The sequence below is a fragment of the Asparagus officinalis genome, unplaced genomic scaffold, assembly GCF_001876935.1.
Source record: "Asparagus officinalis unplaced genomic scaffold, Aspof.V1 AsparagusV1_Un24, whole genome shotgun sequence".
NCBI lineage: Eukaryota > Viridiplantae > Streptophyta > Magnoliopsida > Asparagales > Asparagaceae > Asparagus > Asparagus officinalis.
The window spans coordinates 15,964-37,622 of NW_017972290.1; the positions used below are offsets into that span (position 1 = coordinate 15,964).

General features: G+C 39.5%; 1 protein-coding gene and 1 long non-coding RNA gene across 2 annotated transcripts; both read right to left on the reverse strand.

The window, feature by feature from the left end:
* Positions 1–175: 175 nt before the first annotated feature.
* On the reverse strand, positions 176–21,610 carry LOC109827103 (kinesin-like protein KIN-10A). The gene is made up of 8 exons (XM_020394068.1): positions 21,472–21,610; positions 21,314–21,372; positions 19,403–19,759; positions 4,097–4,252; positions 3,895–4,002; positions 3,083–3,193; positions 1,724–3,010; positions 176–526 (listed from the first exon to the last, which is right to left on the reverse strand). The coding sequence occupies exons 1-8, from the start codon at positions 21,608–21,610 to the stop codon at positions 338–340; spliced, it is 2,406 nt and encodes an 801-aa protein (XP_020249657.1). The 3' UTR covers positions 176–337.
* LOC109827102 lies at positions 10,133–10,431 on the reverse strand. The gene is made up of 2 exons (XR_002243335.1): positions 10,258–10,431; positions 10,133–10,166 (listed from the first exon to the last, which is right to left on the reverse strand). It is a non-coding gene; the product is annotated as an uncharacterized LOC109827102 (long non-coding RNA).
* Positions 21,611–21,659: the final 49 nt, after the last annotated feature.

Below are 21,659 nucleotides of genomic sequence, written 5' to 3' on the forward strand. Positions count from 1 at the left end.
AGAATATGATTAAATTTTAAAAAGGGTTAATTGCGGATAGACCCCATGTAGTTCTAATATTATCGTAGATAGACCCCCCTTGGCCTAATTTTTTTCTACAAGGGATCGGATCTGTCCCTTCTTGTTTTCATATTCCAATGCAAAAAGTTAATTGTATGAACAGAACCACAAAATGTGCAAAATACTAGTTTGAACACATCTTTAACTATAACTGTCAAAAGTACTAGTAGCAACCCACGAATTTCATTGACAGCTATGCACGAAATACATCCAGAAATACAATAAGATTTATATGACTGGCTAAAACAACATGCACAACCCGTGTCAGAGACTTCGACTAGACGTGTCCAGCAATTGGAAGTGTATTCTCCAGAGAAGTAAATGGAGCATGATTTGGCCGATTTGCTGATTTCTTGATCGGACGTAGGCAGGCGAGATGAGTGCTTGATAGGTTGTTGCAAATTGGCAATTTGCAGACTGGAACTGTTGCTTCTTTTTCTTTGGTGACTGGAGCTCCAGTAGGATCCTATTGCAATAACCAATATGTATGCATATTAGATATTGAAACAATGAAGAAAATATGTACGCATATAATTTTCCACATTTGTATTTATAGTTGGATTACAAGTTCATCAAATTGAATCCACATCTAGTACCCCAAAAAAAAAGAAACGAAAGAAGAAAGGTGTTGAATCCACATCAGTTCAGATAAATAACTGCAAGATGAGACCATTCTGAAAGATAAGCATATAGCTAATGTCACATGAAAAACATAGGGCTATTTAGATAATTAGTCCCTCAAATCTTTAATAATTCCATATCAGTCCCTCAAATCTTTAAAATTGTCCATATGTCCTCAAATCGTAAGGGGTCTTGCAACTTGGTCCCCCCTCAGAGACCAAAAATACCCCTAAGTAAATCTTTATTATTATTTTTTTAACACAAGTGGTTATGGGTGTTGGAGTTTTAAGTATATTTTAAAATTAAGTGTTATCTTTAGTCCAACATAAAAAAATGAGAAAGAGTTTGGAGTGTTTAAATATGTTGTCTCTTTCTTGATTAGTGTGTTGAACGGGATCCAGATTGCCCTCACTAGGAGGGGTAAATCCGGGTTCTGGAGTCTCGCAGGTGTGAACCGAGCTCAGTTTCTCTTCTTCCTCTTCATTGTTCTACGTGCATTTGCATGTCCAACACCTCAATCACACTGAGAGAAGCTTCGTTTTTCATCTTCAAAGCTTAATTTTCTAACATTGGGTTGGTAGTGGTGGGGGGCATAAACTAAGGGTATTTTGGCTAATGAGGGACCAAATTCAAGACCCTTAGGATTTGAGTGACTTATGAGCAATTTCAAAGATTTGAGGAACTAATACAGAATTATTGAAGATATGTGGGCCTAAATCTAAAATTAGCCAAAACGTAAAAACCATGTTTTAGTTGACAAATTCAAACTTGCAGAAGGAAATCTTAAGAAAAATATCAGTCACAATTATCGCGCAATTGATCAGGATTCAGTTTGTTCATAAGTTCAAATGAAAAGGTTAAATGAATCTATGTTCAAAAATATATTAATAAGGAAACAAATATGACCAGTTACTATATAAATACTAAGAAAAACGCTAAAAGGACCCAAAAAATGGGACAGGTAGCGGGACAGGTGAGGTGTCCCATTTTTTGGGTCCCTGTAGCGACACTCTAATACTAATAGTATGAGTAAGTAGCATACCCCAAGTAGTAGAAAAGTGAATGCCTGCTTGTTTTTATCCTCTTCAAGATGAACTTCAATCAGCTTCCTCAAATCAGAGAGAGTGGTATCCTTCACAACTTTCATCTTCTTGATAATTTTCCCGCCAAATTCTTTTGAAGCTTCCCATTTCACACAAACCTCCATCATTCCATCAGGCTCACTATTTTCCTTCAAATTTTCTATTGTTTCAGAGTGAGAAACACATTTATTCTCATCTGCGATGTGAAGTGACGAGAGTGGAGCAAGAAGTGAAGAAATTGGACTTTCCTTCAATCCCAAAGGTGATGCACGAGCATTTTCATTTTCATTAGTCTTTGTTGGAGTCCTAACTTTAACTTGTTGTGATAACTCCCTATAGTTACCACAAAGCCTAAAAATGTTCTGAATTCGCGTTTTTCTTGCTTCTTTAGAATTGTCACCATTATGAATGAGCATTGGTGTGTTCTCTTCTATAACCTCCTTATCAACTTCATAGTTTTCAGTGCTATCTCTATCATCTCCTTCATCGTCCCTCTCAAAAACAGTGCTCAAACATACTCTATCAGGGAATCTCATAGCATTAATATCCTCCTCATCCTCAACACCCAAATATTGAGGATTCAACTGGTGGAAATTCTCCTTTATTTCCATTACATCATGAGTCACTGGTAAATCCCCCATATCAAGTTCCATAGATTTCTCCATCCCTTGATCTCCACCATAAATTTCTGATAGCTTCTTCATGAACTTGCCTCCATCTATATCTTTTAATGCTTCTTCATTGGCATTTCCCCTTTCTAATTCAATTTTCTCCAACTGTTGCCTTAAAGAATTAAGTTCTTCTTGTTGTCTCAGCATCTTTTCTTCCATTCTTGTTAGCTCGATTCTCATCATTTGGGTCCTCTCCTCAACCTTGGATTCAATCTCTTCTTCTTTTAGGGATGACACCTTTGCTTCTATCACTTTAAGCTTAGACTTAACTGCGAGAATCTCTTCCTCTTTCTTTGCTACCTCTTTTTGTGCATCATCGCGTTCTTTTTCTCTGAGTCTGTTCTCCATTTGCAACTTGTAGATGAACTGATTCATCGCTGCAATTCTTGATCTTAGGAGTGTGCTTGATTCGTCAGGCATTGCCTTTTCCTTTGGAGTTGACACGTGAGCTGCACGGACAATACACTTAGCTTTAGCCCCGTATTCGAGAGTAGATATTGTCTTGTGCATCTCTTTAGGGTCAGGGCTTGCACACAAAATCATGAGAATCTTGGATTTGTCATCCTCAAAAGAATCCTGTAAAAACAAAGATCAGGTTTTTAGTTTATTATGAAATAAAACTACACAAAAAAGGTCATAATTTTTTACCTGCAAAAGCATTGTTAGCTTGCTATCTCTGAATGGTACATGAGAATCGCCGTTTGCAATTGATTCAACAACTCTTTTCAATGCTGTGTTTCCTTGGTTGATTTTACCTGTCTGTGATAGGAATAATTAAGAAGTTTATCAAGTCAGTCAAAAAATTAAATGTAGCAGAAAATAATGCTGAACAAGAAATCATGAATCTAAAGTAGAAATAGCAATTAGAGGGCATAATTTGAAACAACTCATGAGAATTGGGAGAGCTAATAGCAATTGCAATGATTTGAGGGATTAGTTCAAAAATGCGAAAGATATGAAGGTAGGTGCCACACAAACAAAGATACGAAGGTAGGTGTCACACAAACAAAGGTAGATGGTACGCAGGTAGATGCTACACCATTCAGGAGTAATATCTCAATATACAAAGGTAGATGTTATTAAAAAACAAAGAATCACTAATTGTACATTAATGCATAAACAACCAAGACCTTAATTTATATGAAATATGAAATATACTATTATATTTAAGAATGTAACTCCTATGTAAAAAAATATTAAGAAAATAGTCAAATTTTCCTCACCATATCCAACAAAGTTGATGATTTGTTTATTTGGTGTTTTTTTTTCAAAGTTGATGATTTGAGGGTAGTAGTTTTGCAAATATTAAGATTTGGGGATAGTTTGCTTATGGTTTAAGGGGTATATACAAGCCCAACATACGAACGTGATAATTGTACATTAATGCAGAAATCAAAGGGATTTAATTTGCAGGAAATATGAAATACATTCATAAAAGAATTGATTTCACATATTATCACCTGGATTTTTGCCTCAAATCCAGTTTGCCCAGCTTGCTCTATGTTTTCTGATCCTGCCATGTCAACAAGCATTAACCTCCCCCCCACAGATGGAACATCCAAGATTATCTGTGATTTGCACCCCAAAAAAGCTAATATTTTGCAACCTGAAAATTGAAAAGATTGAAACTAAGACTGGCAAAGAAATAAGGGGAAAACAAACCAAACAGTGGCTCCTTGAGCTTCGTTCGTTGCAATTTGTGCTCTTAACAATTCGCCTCTTCTCAACTTTGGCGACCTCTCTTGATATTTTTCCCGCTTCATTCCCAGAGATATAACTTGCATTCTTTGCTTTTTTGCTCATAACTTCCAGCTTCACCTGCATATCAAGGATTTGTTACAAGTTATACATACAGTGTGAAAAAAGATAACAAACAACTCCTGCTAAAGAAAAAGGAGGAAAGAAAAAGGAGGAAAAAAATTTGAAGATTCTTGTAGTTTTGGAGGGTATGGGTAAAGTAGCAACATTTCTTATCCATCTTTCAGAAAAGACGCCTGTGCTCGGAAAAAGTAAGCACAAAAAGCCTTTCAAATCCTTAAACAGTTTAACAACTCCATCAATTTTAGCTATATGAGGCTTTACACAAAATATTTTGATAAAATGTGATGCCGGGAAATCTAATATTAGAGCGAAATGATGCGAGAAAAAAACAGAACTGTTGCGTATCATGGTTATGCACTGATGGGAAAAACTTCACCCTATCCACTTATGAGAAGTAAACTGGCCATCGTCATGTGTAATAAAATGACATCAAGGCTTGATAGGCTAGAGTTTTATAGTCAAAACCAATAACCAATCAATATCTCTCGTGAGATCTGTGGAAAAAATGAAGGTTGCATTTGCAATATCAGTAATAGATCGACTGGTTGTCAAATATTGAGGATATGGCATCAACTTAATCCTATTTTCAAGAACTAGATTCTCAGCTGGTCGCCTTGGATATGATGACTTTAAGAAATAGAGCATCTGTTACTCTACAGGCAAAAGTTCTCACTATTCACAAATTTGGCAAAATTAAGCAAGCAATGCTTACGGAACACAATGATTCACCTATAGTTGGATGCTAAGCAGTTGTTAGTATTGCAGCAGGGGCTTCACAGACACAAAAGATGTCTATATAAGAGTGGAGGATAATAACACTGAATAAACACAGTGAAGACAAAGAACAACACACAATGATTTAATGTGGTTCGGTCAGTATGACCTATGTCTACGGGCGAGAACAGCAGAGAACTTCACTAATCATAAAAAAAGAAGATCACTCTAATATCTCACCAAACTCACACAGAGAACATTAAAAAAAACTCTCTTTTTCTTCTCTTCAAATCTCTCTTTCTTCTCTCTGTTCTGAATTTCTGTTCGATGCTCTAACCCTTCACCACTCTCCTCTATTTATAGCATTCAAAAGGGTTGGTGGAATAGTATTTTTAGGTTGGTGGCACAGTGAAGTTTGGTGGGTGTTGAATTCAAAGTCAAAATAACAAATCTCCACCTTGACTTTGAATATGAAGATTTTCTCTTAACTCTTGTTGTCTCGCTAGAAGCCCCTTACGAGCTTAACCTCCACTTTGTTAAACTCCAAGCAATTCGAGACAATACTCGAACTTGCGCGAATGTACGGGCTTCGTCATCATATCTACTGGATTATCTGCAATACTAATTTTTTAATCTTGATGACTTTAATTTCTATGATAAAATAATACATGACATCTATATGTTTAGTTCTTTTATGATACATCTGATGCTTCGTCAAATGTATAGCACTCTGGTTGTCACAAAATACCGTAGTAATACATTGGTGTAAGCCGAAATCTTCAACCAAACCTTTCATCAACCAAATGACTTCTTTCACTGTTTCTGTCATTGTAATATACTCTGCCTCTATGATAGACAAAACAACTGTCAACTGTAGAGTTGCCTTCTAACTAATGGCACTATCTGAAAGAGTAAAAATATAACCTACCAGGGATCGTCTCTTATCCAAATTGCCTAGATAATCTAAATTAGAATAGCTCAGTATTCTGCAATCTGAGTTTGTGTTCCTGCCAAAATATAAACTAATATTATCTGATCCTCTCAAATATCTAAGTACCCATTTCACAGTCTGCCAATGGACTTTTCAGACTTATCCATATACCGACTCACAACACTGACTGCATGTGAAATATTTGGATGGTTGCCGACCATAGCATACATAATGCGTCTAACTACACTCGTATAAGGAACACAAGACATGTGCTACTCCTCCTTTTAGTCTGCGGTGATAAATCTGCTGAAAGACGAAAATGAGCAGCAAGCGGAGTCTTCATAGGCTTGGCATCAAGCATGCCAAATCTTTCTAATACCTTTTTGGTGTATTTCTCCTGAGACAAGAATAAACTTCCTTCTCTCTTGTTCCTGTAGATCTCCATCCCTAAAATCTTCTTTGCTGCTCTCAAGTCCTTCATCTCAAACTCATGTTTGAGTTGAGATTTTAACTCGTTGATTTCTAACATATCTTTAGCTATAATCAATATGTCATCAACATACAAAAACAAATACACAAAAGAATCATCATTGAGCTTTTTATGATAAACACAACTATCATATTTATTCCTAGAGTAATCTTGCTCAAATATGAAAGTATCAAATCTCAAATACTACTGCCTCGAAGATTATTTTAACTCATAAAGAGATTTCTTCAATCTGCACACATGATCTTTTTTACCTTCAACAATAAACTCCTATAGATGATGCATAAAGATTTGTTCCTCAAACTCGTTATGTAGAAAAGTCATCTTCACATCAAGTTGCTCAATCTCTAAATTAAAATGAGTAACCATGGTAAGCAACACGCAGATTGAGATGTGTTTTACAATTAAAGAGAATACTTCATTGAAGTCTACACTTTCGGTCTGACTATATAGAATTTAGCTACCAAACGTGCCCTGTATCTTACAAAATCTATATCCAGAATTCCTTCATTCTTCTTGAACACCTATTTACAGCCAACGATCTTTTGTCCCCTTGGTGGTTTCACTAACTCCCATGACTGGTTCTTGTGAACACCTATTTACAGCAGTCCAATTTGCAGTCTCATTGTCACTAATAGTCTCCTTGAACACCTATTTACAGCCAACGATCTTTTGTCCATGTTGAGATAATTAAACACAAAGCCAGAAATATAGAGAGACTATCACAAACACAATATTTACGTGGTTCATGTTGAGATAATTAAACACAAAGCCAGAAATATAGAGAGACTATCACAAACACAATATTTACGTGGTTCGATCAAATTGATCTACGTCCACGGCAAGAGATATAGAGAGACTATCACAAACACAATATTTACGTGGTTCGATCAAATTGATCTACGTCCACGGCAAGAGGGGCTAAATTTTAATTCTTTGAGTTTTCACACAAGTACAAATCTACAGAGAGTGATAGCTCTACTTGATTATGTAGCTCACTCCCACTTATGATTGAAAAACCTTCTCTGAGTTTTAGAGAGAACGAGAGATCTTTATAAAGAATATGAAACCCTAATTCATTATGAGATCTCTTGGGCTTTATATAGGCCCCTACAAAACTTACAAATAAGTCCCTAATAATACTAATACGTCAACACTCCTCCTCAAGATGGGCGAAAGATATCTATTAAGCCCATCTTGTCACATCCTCTAATCATATCTACTGAGCTGAGTCCTTTAGTCAGACAATCTGCTGCCTGGTCCTTAGTCGAAACATGACTTAGCTCCAGTAGTCCACTATCCAACTTCTCTTTGATGAAGAACCTATCGATCTCGATGTGTTTGGTTCTATCATGCTGCACTGGGTTGTTGGCAATACTTATAGCTGACTTGTTGTCACACCATAACTTCATCTTATCTCCTTGATCCAGCTTCAGCTCCACCAGCATACTCTTCAACCATAGCAACTCAGCAACTCCTAAGGCCATAGCTCTATACTCTGCCTCAGCTGTCGACTCACCACGCTTACTGCAAAGGAGATATCAGGACGTGTGTGACTCAAATAGATCAGCCTTCCCACCAACCTCTGATATCTGTCACGATCAACTGGTTCTCCAGCCTCAGCACCTAGCTTGAACCTCTGGTCGATCGGTGTAGTTGCAGGTTTGCATCCTAACATTCCTGTCTCTTTGAGAAGATCCAGTGCATACTTTCTCTGGGATAGGACGATCCCCTCCGCTCCTCGAGCTATCTCTATTCCAAGAAAGTATCTAAGCAAGCCAAGATCTTTCACCTCGAATTCCTTACTCAGTCTCACTTTGAGTTGGGCAATCTCCTTCTCGTCATCCCCTGTAATGATCATATCATCCACATATACCGCAAGCATAGTAATATGGCCTCCACTCCGTCGAAAGAACACTGTATGGTTGGCGTTGATCTGTTGGTATCCCATACCAATCATGGCCCTTCTGAATCTGTCGAACCAAGCACGGGGAGATTGCTTCAGACCATAGAGAGACTTCTTCAATCTGCAGACCTTTCCCACTGTCTGATCTGTACCAAATCCTGGTGGTATCTCCATGTATACCTCCTCCACTAGATCTCCATGAAGAAATGCATTCTTCACATCTAGTTGGTGTAGCTTCCATCCACCATTCACTGCCAGAGAGATTAAGGTCCGAACAGTGCTCATCTTCACCACCGGTGCAAAAGTCTCATCATAATCTATGTCATATGTCTGACTATACCCTTTTGCCACCAGACGGGCCTTGTAGCGCTCAACTTGTCCATCTGGATTCTGCTTCACAGTGAAGACCCACTTGCATCCAACTGCTCTCTTTCCTTCTGGTAACTTTACTAGCTTCCAAGTGCGGTTCTTCTCTAGAGCTCCTAGCTCCTCGTGCATAGCCGCTTTCCATTTTGGGTCCTTCTTAGCAACCTGCCAATTGTTAGGTACAGTAACAGAGTCCAATGATGCAATGAATGCTCCATATGCAGGGTGGATACTAGAATATGATACATACTGGGCAAGATCCCAACCATATCTATCGGGAGGATGTCCCGCATTACTGCGAGTAGTCCTCCGTACTGATATTGGTGTGGGAGGAGTAGGGAGAGGAATATTATCAGTAGGAATGTTATCACCTTGGGATGAAATTGGTGGTGGTGTAGGAATTTCAGGAGTCGGGGTAGGCGTTGGCAAGAGACTTGGCAGCACTAGTGGCACTGTAGGTACTGTTTCTCCAATTTGTTTGCCCTTCCTACTATAGGTTAGTAGCTCCCCCTGAACAGTGGGCCTAACACCTCTTGTCTCATTTTCCTTTTCTTAACCAAATCTTCCTCCCAAGGAATCGTTACAGAAATGGATTTCTCCACATTGTTCTCCTGTCTCTCACCATTCTCCTCCTCTCGCCCCATACTTCTAGTATTGGACGAGTTACCAGCAGATGAAGTTACCTTCTGAGTGTAATATGGCTCGAGTTCTCGAAAGTGCACATCCATGCTCACAAACAACCTTTTTTCCACCGGGCTCCAGCAAACATATCCCTTCTGAGTAGCAGAATATCCCACAAAGATACACTTCACAGCTCTAGGGGCAAGCTTCCCGACAGACGGCCTGTTGTCCTTCACAAAACACACACAGCCAAACACTTTGAGTGGAAGGATCCCACCATTATCTCCTTTCAATATCTCACACGGAGACTTCCAATCCAGCACTCTCGAGGGCATTCTGTTGATCAACGCTGCTGCGGTCAATACTGCTTGTCCCCATAATGTCTCTGGGACATTCATAGAGATCATCATGCTTCTAGCAACCTCTAAAAGATGTCTGTTCTTCCTTTCCGCTACCCCATTCTGTGCTGGAGTGTATGGACAGGTTGTCTGGTGATGTATTCCTTGAGCTGACAAATATTCTTCAAGGGCTCTGTTGGTATACTCTGTCCCATTATCTGACCTCAATACTTTCACCACTGCTCCGTATTGAGTCTGAACAGTCTTATGAAAATTTTGGAAGCACCCAAACACATCACTCTTATTCTTCATCAGGTATAACCAAGTAACACGAGAGAAGCAATCAATAAATGTAACAAAATATTTGTATCCATTCATAGAACTTGTGGAACAAGGCCCCCAAACATCTGAATGTACCAGGTCAAATGCATGAGAACTTCTATGACCAGAACTAACATAAGAGCTTCTAGTAAGCTTTCCCAACTCACATGCATCACACACAAGTTTCTGTTTATTTGCTTTCTCAAATAAAGAAGGATACAATCTACCTAAAACACTAAAGGATGAGTGTCCCAAACGCTGGTGATGGAGCATTAACTCATTTTCAGCACTTCTCAAATAAAAAAGGATACAATCTACCTAAAACACTAAAGGATGAGTGTCCCAAACGCTGGTGATGGAGCATTAACTCATTTTCAGCACTCATTTTAGATCCTACTCCTGCTTCCTCTATGACTGACACCAATGCTGAATCCAGCCCTTCACGATCCAGATACCACAGTCCACTACGCCATGTGCCAGTCCCAAGTCTCCGCCCTGTCCCCTTCTCCTGGAAGATTACCTTGGGAATATCAAAAGAGACGATGCATTTTAGTTGGAGGATGATAGAACTAATAGATAAAAGATTGACTGGAAAAGAAGGAGCATGCAAAACATTGGACAAAGTTACAGAACCAGTACAATCGACTGTACCCTTACCAACTACCGGCTGAAATGTACCATCAGCTGTTTGAATACTATCAGGCGATGCTAAGTGAGTATATGATGAGAACTCACTAGCATTACCTGTCACATGACAAGACGCACCGGAGTCGACTATCCATGCTGATGATCTGTCAGGAGACATAGAAGCAAGAGCATGTATGTCATCAGTACCTTTGTTCGGATGAGCATAGGTAGCAGTGTTGCCTCTGACGAAGAACGAAGTAGATGCCTCCGCAGTCCCATTCCTCAAATCTCCATCCCCTGCTACTTGCTGTTTTTTCCTGAGTATCGTGAGGAGAGCACGATCCTCCTCTGTAAAGACCACCTCAGCTTCTTCTTCTTCTGCTACTGTCAGATTTGCCCGATTCCCTGCTCCTCTTCCACCTCGTCGACCCCCACGGTCACGACCACGACCTCCGAACTATCCACGTCCACCCGACTCTCCTTCCTTGGATGGCTTGGTGCAAGCATGCCGTAGATGACCCACCGCACCGCAGTTGTAGCACTGTCGGGTCTCTCCCCTAGGTCCAGTGTTGCTAGAGGCTGCCAGTGCTGACTTCACCACAGGAAGTCCACCTGTCCCCGCCTGCAGCCGAATGCGAGTCTCCTCCTGGATTATAGCAGAGATAGCCTCCTCAAGCGTGGGAATCTTCGGCTGAGCTAGCAGCAATACGATTCGCTGAGCGAACTCTGATGTCAATCCTTTAAGAAACACCATAGTCCTCTCTTGTAGAAAGGCCTCCCGCTCTTTACATCCCGGGTCCTTGCAGCTAGCCCGGGGAGAGAAATGATCATAATCCAGCCACAGGCGTTCCAACTCTGTAGCATATTCCTGTACAGTCCTTTCACCCTGGACTGTGGCGTCGATCTCTCCTTTAATCTAGAATACCCTCAGGTTATTCCCCACTCCATCATATGTCCTCCTCAACTTCTCCCAGACGTCCTTCACCTTCTCAATGCCATCTACCTTGGCGGCGATCGTTGGGACCAACGAGTTGAGAAGCCAGATGTACACCAACATATGAGTGGTCTTCCACTCATCTCTTCCCTCCGAGTCCTCTTCCGGTTCTGTCGCCTCTCCTGTCAAGTAACCCTCTAGGTTCCGCCCTGCAAGGGTGTATCTCACCCGTCGCGACCAGCTCAGGTACGTACTCGGTCCATCAAGCTTCAGATCGATGGTCGGAAGCTCCAACTTCTTTGATGGTTTTGTCGCGCTCTCACCAGCCGACAACTTCATCAACTTCATCAAAGTTGATACCTCCGCAGGGTTCAACTTCTTGATGATCTCCTCCATCGATCAAGCTTCAGATCCACCACCTGTTCACCTTCTCTTCCGACCCTTGTTGTGTGCAGTAAAAATTTCGGCAGCACCTCTGCTGCACAACAAGAGTAAGATCTCTAACAAATTCTCGTTTCTCAGAGGAAACAAGAACCAAAACCAGTTATATATCTCATCGATGTGAGGTATATACTCTGCCTGTCATCAGTTCGAGGACTGAGTCGAGGGAACCCATGCCAAACTCGAGGTCTGGCATAGCGCAGCAAGCGGCGGGCAACGCGGGGTGGGGGCGGAAGGAGGTCTGATCGTGGGAAAAGTAGGGGGTCAAGGGGTTTTCGGATCTGAAGGGGGTCTGAGATGTGTACGGGAGTTGGTTCGCCCTGAGGGTTTTACGGATCTGAAGGGGGGGTGTTCGGCTTGAGGAAAGGGCAAAGGGGGGGTGTCTCGGCGCTGTGCGACAGCGGCCAAAGGGGCTGTTCGGCCTGATAGGACAGAGGCAGAAGGGGGCTGTTCGCCCTGAGGAGCAGGGCAGGGGCGTGTTTCGGCTTCTGACAGGGCAAGCAGGGGGGTATTCTGCTTCGCTGGACAGGCAGGAGCGCGGCGCTCTCTGACTGGCAAGGGGGGGTGTTGGCGGGGGGGCAGGGCGGAGGAGGGCGGCTCTGGAGAGTTTTCCGAGGGTGGGGAGGTGGCCGAGAGAGAGGGGTGCAGCCGGGGTGGTAAAGGGTGGAGGCGGCTAGGGTTTTTTGTGGGGCTCTGATACCATAAAGAATATGAAACCCTAATTCATTATGAGATCTCTTGGGCTTTATATAGGCCCCTACAAAACTTACAAATAAGTCCCTAATAATACTAATATGTCAACACTTTAGAACTCAATAGGGCCCACCTCAAATTGACTTCTCTTTACATGAAGTGATGGCGATGGCGACATTAGTTTCAAGAGGCTTGTTGCTTCTGTGGCTCAAATCCAGATAAGCCGCCAATGTTGACTTCTCTCTACACGAAGTGATGGCGATGGCAACATTAGTTTCAAGAGGCTTGTTGTTTCTGTGGCTCAAATCCAGATAAGCTGCCAATGTTGAAAAAACTTAAGAAAGAAGTGAGGTGACAGAGATCTCTATCTCCCCAATGTCTTGTTGTGTTCTCTTTTCAAATTCAAATGGGCCCCTGTCAGATGTCTAAATTCAAGCCAATATCTACAATCTCCACCTTGGATTGAATCTTCAAACATCAATAAGTTGAATATTTATCATGAACACAACTTACGTTGGGAGTTCACTTCATAATAGAACAAGTGAAGCTCGACCCCCTCTTGCAAACAATGCCCCAAACAGGGCCGCCTAACAAGTGTGAATGCCTCCCAAATTCAAACAGTTCTTGAACTTGAAGGTCGGGATCGGTTTGGTCAACATATCAGCTGGGTTGTCTGCAGTACCAATCTTCTTCATCGTGATATTTCTTTCAGCAGTTACCTCACGAATGAAATGATATCTGACATCAATATGCTTTGTCCTCTCATGATGTGCTGAGTTTTTGCTTAAATGTATTGCGCTCTGATTGTCGCAAAATACAACTGAACTAGCCTCCTCACGAGATTTTTCAACCAAATGGCCTCTTTTACCACTTCTACTGCTGCCATGTATTCTACCTCTGTAGTAGACAAAGCAACTGTCGACTGTAAAGTCGATCTCTAACTAATAGCTGAGCCAGAAAGAGTAAAAAAATAACCAGTCAAAGATCTCCTTTTATCGAGATCACCTGCATAATCAGAATTCACAAAACCTACAACTGAGGTTCCCAAAGTATTGCTGTCAAAAACTAAACTCAAATCTAAGGTACCCCTGAGATACCGTAGGATCCACTTTACTGCTTCCCAGTGTGCCTTTCCTGGTTGAGCCATGTATCTGCTCACTACACTGAGTCACTGACTGCCTGAGCAATGTCTGGACAAGTGCAAATCATAGCATATATTATGCTACCCACTGTATTAGAGTATGGAACTCGGGACATCTCCTTCTTCTCGTTCTCACTTGTAGGTGAATCTGAAGTCGAGAGCCTAAAGTGAGGAGCCAAAGGAGTCGTAACGGGCTTGGCCCTTTTCATCCCAAAACGTTCAAGTACCTTTTTAATATAACTCTTCTGTGGGAGATATAAAGTTTTAGCTTTCCTGTCCCTCCTGATCTCCATACCTAAGATCTTCTTTGTTGTACCAAGATTTTTCATTTCAAACTCATCATTGAGTTGTTTCTTTAAAATAAGAATCTGTGACATGTTCTTAGCAGCAATAAACATGTCATCAACATATAATAGAAGATAAATAAAAGAATCATCTCCTAGATGCATGTAGTACACACAACTATCATAAGTACTTCTTGAGTACCCATGACTAAGCATAAAATTATCAAACATAAAATTATCAAACCTCTTATACTACTGTCTGGGAGATTGCTTCAGGCCGTATAAGGATTTCTTCAATCTGCAAACTTGATCTTCTTTACCTTCTACGAAGTATCCCTCTGGCTGAGACATGTAGATAGTCTCCTCAAGTTCGTCATGTAAAAATACAGTCTTCATATCAAGCTGCTCAAGCTCCAAATCAAATAGAGTAACCATGGCAAGCAATACACGGATGGAGGTATGCTTCACAACCGGAGAGAACACTTCATCATAGTCAATTTTATCCTTTTGTCTATAACACTTAGCCACCAATCGTGCTTTGAATCTAGCATCTTCAACTCCTAAGATCCCTTCTTTCTTTTTGAAAATCCACTTGCATCCAATTGCCCTTTTATCCTTAGGTAATTACACCAAATCCCAAGTCTGATTCTTGTAGAGTGACTCGAGTTCTTCTGTCATAGCCATGGCCCAACGTCCATCTTTCTCTGCATGAGATAGCTTCAATAAAGTTTGATGGCTCTTGAATACACATCTCTTCAGCTGTCGTGAGAGCATATGCCACTAATTCAGCATGGATGGCTCTTGAATACACATCTCTTCAGCTGTCGTGAGAGCATATGCCACTAATTCAGCATGTGCATATCTTTGAGGAGGTTATACACATCTCTTCAGCTGTCGTGAGAGCATATGCCACTAATTCAGCATGTGCATATCTTTGAGGAGGTTTGATCTGTCTCCTCATCATGCCAGTGGCTATGGAATAAGGTTCTTCAATCTCAGCATCATCAGCATCTGAACCTAAATCATATTGCTCTTCTACAGCTGTAGGAGTAATTTTTATAGACGACTTTTGAGACGTCTTTCCCTCGAGCTCCACCTGAAGCTCCACTTTATCCATAATCTTCTCTATATTTCCTGTAGACTCAACAGAAATCTTCCCATGATCAAGCATATATCTTTCATTAAAAGTAACATCTCTACTAATAATGAATTTAGGTGAATCAGGTTCAAGACTCTACAAACGATAGCCTTTAACGCCATCAGCATAACCAATAAATATGTATTTTTTAGCTCTAGGCTCAAGCTTACCCTCTCTAACATGATAGTCGGGACATCCAAATACCTTTAAATTTGAATAGTCATTTGGTTTACCTAACCATACCTCATTTGGAGTCTTGTGTTCAATGGCGATAGAAGGAGACCGGTTCACCAAGTAACAAGCTGTGTTAACAGCTTCAGCCCAGAAGTTTTTATCAAACCCAGAGTTTGAGAGCATACACCTAGCTCTCTCCGTCAACATTCTATTTATGCGTTCTGCCACCCCGTTTTGCTGAGGAGTGTGTCTGACCGTGCGATGTCGTACGATCCCAGAATTTGAGCAGAACTGATTAAACTCTCCACTGCAGAACTATAGGCCATTATCTGTTCGGAGATGTTTAATCTTCTTTTCAGTTTGATTTTCAACAAGTACTTTCCACTTCTCTCTACACGAAGTGATGGCGATGGAGACATTAGTTTCAAGAGGCTTGTTGCTTCTGTGGCTCAAATCCAGATAAGCCGCCAATATTGAAAAAACTTAAGAAAGAAGTGAGGTGACAGAGATCTCTATCTCCCCAATGTCTTGTTGTGTTCTCTTTTCAAATTTAAATGGGCTCCTGTCAGATGTCTAAATTCAAGCCAATATCTACAGTCCCTTGTGAAGAGACTATATCTCTTTAATCATTGCAACAGTCCAATTTGCAGCCTCATTGTCACTAATAGTTTCCTTATAGGTAGAAGGCTCTAGAATTTTAATCGACTCTGCTATACTCAAAGCATAAACAAACATGTCTGCATAACGTTAAAGATATCGGATTTGTCTTTTTGTTCTCTTGGTGGTAATACTATACTGTTGCTCTTACGGTGTATCAGCATCTGAAATTGAACCTTTCTAGTGTCAACTGGTTCAACATGAGTGCCTTCAAGCACTCTCTTTGAAGCTAAGCTCTCTAGCTCTACCTGCTTGCTAAACTTCTTTTCAGTACCTGTGGTATCAATAACAAAATCCTTTCTCGGATAAAGCATGTATTTCTCATCAAAAGTAATATCCCTACTAATAATAAACTTAGGTGATTTAATATCAGAACATCATAGTCTATATCCCTTTATCCCAGTAACATATTCTAGAAAGATAGTTTTCTTTGCTTTGGGTTTAAGCTTACCATCATTAACATGAAAATAAGCAGAGCAACCATATATACTCTTAAATAAGAGTAATTAGCAGGGACACCATACCATATCTCTTTTAGAGTTTTAAAATTAATTATTGTAGAAAGAGATCTGTTTATCAAATAGCAAGTTGTATTGACTATCTCGATCCAAAAGTCTTTTGACAAACCGACATTAGAGAACATGCATCGAGCTTTCTCTAAAAGTGTTCTGTTTATTCTTTCTACAACTCCATTTTGTTATGGAGTATGCTGAACTGTACGATGACGCACAATACATTCATTCATGCAAAATTGGTCAAACTCTGCGGAACAAAACTCTATCTCATTGTCAGTTTTGAGGCAGTTCACTTTCTTTCCTGTTTGCTTCTCAATCATAACCTTTCATTGCTTGAAGGTTGTAAACACATCACTCTTATGCTTCAAAGGATACACCCAAACTTTTTTAGAATAATCATCAATCAATGTTAGCAAAAATTGAGCTCCATTTTTCGATGAAACCTGAGAGGGACCTCAAACATCTGAATGGATATAATCTAAAGTACCTTTAGTTCTATGGACATTGGTACTAAATGAGACTCTATGGTGTTTCTTGAAAATACAATGCTCACAAAAGTCTAGCTTACTATTTTTCTGACCACAAACGTATACCTTGTTTGCTTAATACATCTAGTCATCTCTCACTCATATGCCCTAACCGCATATACCACAAACGTGTGGTGTTAGAATCTGAATCCTCTGAGGATGATACTGTTGCAACATATGTCACTGTGCTGCCTACAAGGATATAGAGGGTATTTACCTTCTTTTCTTTCATCATAATAAAAGAGCATTTACTAACTCTCAAAATTCCACCTTCAGCCGAAAACTTAAAACCATTTGAGTCAAAGGTGTCTAAAAAAACAAGCTTCTTCTTTAACTCTGGTATATGTCGGACATTACTCAAAGTTCTAACAATACCATCATGGGTTCTAATCTTAATTGATCCGATACCAACAGTCTTGCAAGACATGTTATTTTCTAACAAGATATTTCCATCATTGATAGACTGATATGTAACAAACCAATCCCTATGTGGACACATATGGTAGGAACAACCCAAATCAAGAACCCACTCATCTTGTGAATGAGTATTAACACTAACTGAAAGAATTTCATGTGAACTAGAAGACTCTTCAATTACAGTAACAACTGAAAGTTTTATTTCCCCAGACTTCGACTTTGAATTATCCTTTGCTTTGAGCGGTAGACAATAATGTTTTATATGCCCATACTTGTGATAGTAATAACATTCAACATTTTTTCTTGACATGGACTTTGATCTAGACATATTTCTTGATTTGCTTCTACCACCAACACCCTTTTCAGGACGACCACAAGCGAATAAACCTTTAGCTTGATCCTCTCCTCCTACGATAGATATTTTCTACATTAACTCTTTTAAATGTAAGGCTGATTTGATATCCTAAAAAAATGTATCTCTATCGTATAACATACTATTAACAAAATTCTCATAGAAAAGAGGTAATGAACATAACAAAATAAAAGCTTGATCTTCTTCATCAATTTTAACATTAATATTTTTTAAATCCATAGAATAGTGTTAAATTCATCTAAATGGTCTTTAATCCGCATATCTTCCTTCATGCGAAGGGTGAAGAGGCGTTGCTTCAAGTTGAGCCACAAGCCGGCGACGGTATCTTCATTAGCAACCTCCCGCATGACCTCATCGGTCAAACAAAGCTGTATGGCACTATGCGTTTTTATTTCCAGCTCTTATTTCTTATCATCGGGCATAGATTATGACAACTTATCTTTTCCAGACAAGACTTTGAACAGTTCTTATTGTACTAGGAGAGCTCTTATTTTTACTCTCAAGCTGTTTCTCCTATCGAATTTCTTTACTTTGTATTTTGCAGAAGACATCTTGAAGCCCACTAGAACAGTAACTGTAATTGTAAACAGTAAGCGTACTTATGAACAGTAGTTGTACTTATGAATAGTAATAGTATTTATGAATAGTACCATGCTCATATATAGTATCCAGTGCCTTTAAAGAGTAAATAACAATCTAACTTATTTTCTAATGTAGAGGATCCACTTTTAGTGGCAGCCATAGAACATACGGATACACGTACTTTAAGCCAGGTTCTGATACCAGTTTGTTGCAACGGTGGGCTTTTTACAGACACAGAATATGTCTATACAAGAGTGAAGAATAACAACACTGAATAAACACAATGAAGACAAAGAATAACACAATGATTTAACGTGGTTCGGTTAGTATGACCTACGTTCACGGGCGAGAATAGCAGAGAACTTCACTAATCACAAAAGAGAAAATTACAAAGGGAGTTCACTCTAATGTCTCACCAAACTCACAAAGAAGAAAACACTCAAAGAAAACACTCTTTTTCTTTTCTCTTCAAATCTCTCTTTCTTCTCTCTGTTCTGAATTTCTGTTCGATGTTCTAACCCTTCACCACCCTCCTCTATTTATAGCCTTCAAAAGGGTTAGTGGAACAATGTTTTGGGTTGGTGGAATAATGTTTTTTGGTTGATGGCACAGTGAAGTTTGGTGGGTGTTGAATTGAAAGTCAAAATAACAGTTAGGACTCTTCACGGTCTCAAGAGATCTTTTTGTTGTGAAGAAATAAGGATGGATGTGAAAGGATCAAGGTTTTGTAAGTTGTAAATTCTCTTGAGCAAATTTGGTAGGACATAAGAATCTCTATGCAGAAAAAAATCATGAAAAAAACATAATTAAACCCTCACACAAGCCTTTAAATTATCAGAGAAAAACAGAAACACAAACAATTCAACTTAAAAAGGCTCAAGCAATATATATACAGTTAATCACAGATAATTCGCATATAAGCATCATACCCTAACTAACTGCAAAAAAAAATTCACTTACCTTTGGAGTCTGGCTTCCCTTCGGAATACCAATCCCATTCGAATTCCCCGAAAGAAGATCGTAAATCTCCTCGTTATAAATCTCCAAAACAGTCACCTTTACAAAAAACCCCAACCCAAATCCCCCCTCATCATCCCCCTCAGCTCTCAACATGTCCTTCAAAGCCCGATACACAATCCCGGGCTCCTTCATCCCCCCAAACATCGTGTAGCTCTTACCCGATCCCGTGGGCCCATACATCATGATAGTGCATTTAGCCCCCAATCTCACTCCCTCAATCCTGGACCCAACATACTTTTGGTAGAATTCCGATAGATCTTCGGTCTCGGAGAGCGAGACCCCGTCGAGGGTGAAGTGAGGCGGATGGATCGGGCGTCAGAGGAGACGGCGAGGGTGGGGTCCACGGAGAGGTTGCGGATGCGGGCGATGACCTCGACCGGGTGCTCAGTCGGGACCGAGGGGAAGTTGAGCTTGTGCTTCGAGTGAGGGGTTCTTGATGGGGTTTGGAGGGTGGCGAGGGGTCTTGGAGAGGGAGTTGGGGCCATTTGAGAGAGACCCAGATGGAGAAGTTGAGTTGTTTGAGTGGGGATTGAGAGAATTTCGAGGAGAGGAATTGGGGTTTTGGGTTCTTGTGGGGTTTTTGAGATATAGAGAGAGAGAAGAGAAGAGAGACCCAGATAAAGAAATCGAGTTTAGAGTTTCTTTTTCCTTTTTTGAGAGAGAGGAAAGGAAGGGGAAAGGATTTGGAATTTTGAAAAATTTGACCGTTGGGAAATTCTAACGCCTATTTTTTTTCTTTTTTCCCCCCTTCCTCGTTGGAGATGACAGGAGACGGACTTTGAATCCGTTGTAACCCGTGATTTGGTGGAATCGGGGTCACGTGTTAAAGTGCAAATGTGATGCGGGTAGGGGCGAGAAATATAACCGACCCGTAATTTTTGTCTTTGGTTTTATGGCTAATTAGCACTTGAATACCTTGTAGATACACCTACTTTACACTGGTATACCCTCACCTGTTTTTAATAGCACTTATATACTGTGAAGTTTTTAAAAAAGTGCCTTTTTGAAAGCTTCTGTAATGAAAATGCGAGCGCTTTCTCCTCAAATTTCATGTTGCAATCTCGCTGGCTAATTTTAAAAGTTTGTAACCCTTAAGTTTTGTTTAAATTATTGTTAATCTTAGTTTGATTATATTTAAGTCTAACCAATTCTATTTTAAAACAAAATTTAAGGCTATGTTTGGTTTGAGAGAAAGAGAGAGAAAAGAAAAAGAAAGAGAAAGTAAAAAGAAAGGAAAAGAAAAAGAAAAGAAAATAATTTTCTTTTTATTGTTTGGTTAGAAAGAATATTGTAAGGAAAGTTAGAAGAAAATTCATAAGAAAGTTATTTTCTCTTGTTTGGTTACCTTTCTGAGAAAAGAGGAAGAAAATTATCACAACATAATTTTAATTCATACTTTTTGGAATTAGATTCAAATTTTAAATAATTTACAAAAAAATTAAATTAAATTATGATTCTATCATATTTTTAAAAAATTTACAAGTTATTATACATGTTTACACAATCTTAACTCAAGAAAAATTGGCAATTTCCTAACACAAAAACTTGAGTGGCCATTAACTTCGAGTTTGTAAATATTAACAAGCAGAAGCACAATCACAATTCCACTAATTAAAGAACAACATTTCTCACACATAATACTTGCAGAAAGAAATATCAATGAAAGAACCAAAACAAATCTAAAGTAAATGTCATGATATTCCTAATATAAACTATAATCCATTTCTAGTCACAAATTCTATTACAATCAATTTCATATAGAAAATCTTAACCAACAAAGTCTATTACAATCAATTTCATATAGAAGATCCTAACCAACAAAGTCTATTACAATCAAGACATCAATCTCACATCCTTGGATTTTGACTTTAGTGAGCCCATCAAGACATCATTCTCACATCCTTCATCCCCTGAAATTAATTCAAATAAAAATTCAAATAAGTAGAATATAAACATCAAAAACCTATAAAATGAAGTCTTAACATTCTTTATGCAATAAGGCCACAAACTTTCGACATAACTAAACAAGTTGAGCATCCATCCATGGAATGGAATATGAAGAAGCATGACATCTTTATCAATAAGCATCACATAATAAAACATGCAATAAGGATACAAACTTGCAACATAATTGAACAAGTTGGTCATCCATCACTATGAAGAGCTTCAAACGAGTTAGTCACCCAAGTCTGGTGAT

What these genes read in the sequence shown, in the direction of transcription:
- LOC109827103 (XM_020394068.1), bottom strand. Translation starts at nt 21,610, where the DNA reads ATGACCAACTTGTTCAATTATGTTGCAAGTTTGTATCCTTATTGCATG. An exon ending in AGGGAAGCCAGACTCCAAAG is followed by an intron (nt 4,253 to 19,402) that starts GTAAGTGAATTT and finishes CTTGATATGCAG; the next exon opens with GTGAAGCTGGAAGTTATGAG. An exon ending in TCACTTTTCTACTACTTGGG is followed by an intron (nt 527 to 1,723) that starts GTATGCTACTTA and finishes TTATTGCAATAG; the next exon opens with GATCCTACTGGAGCTCCAGT.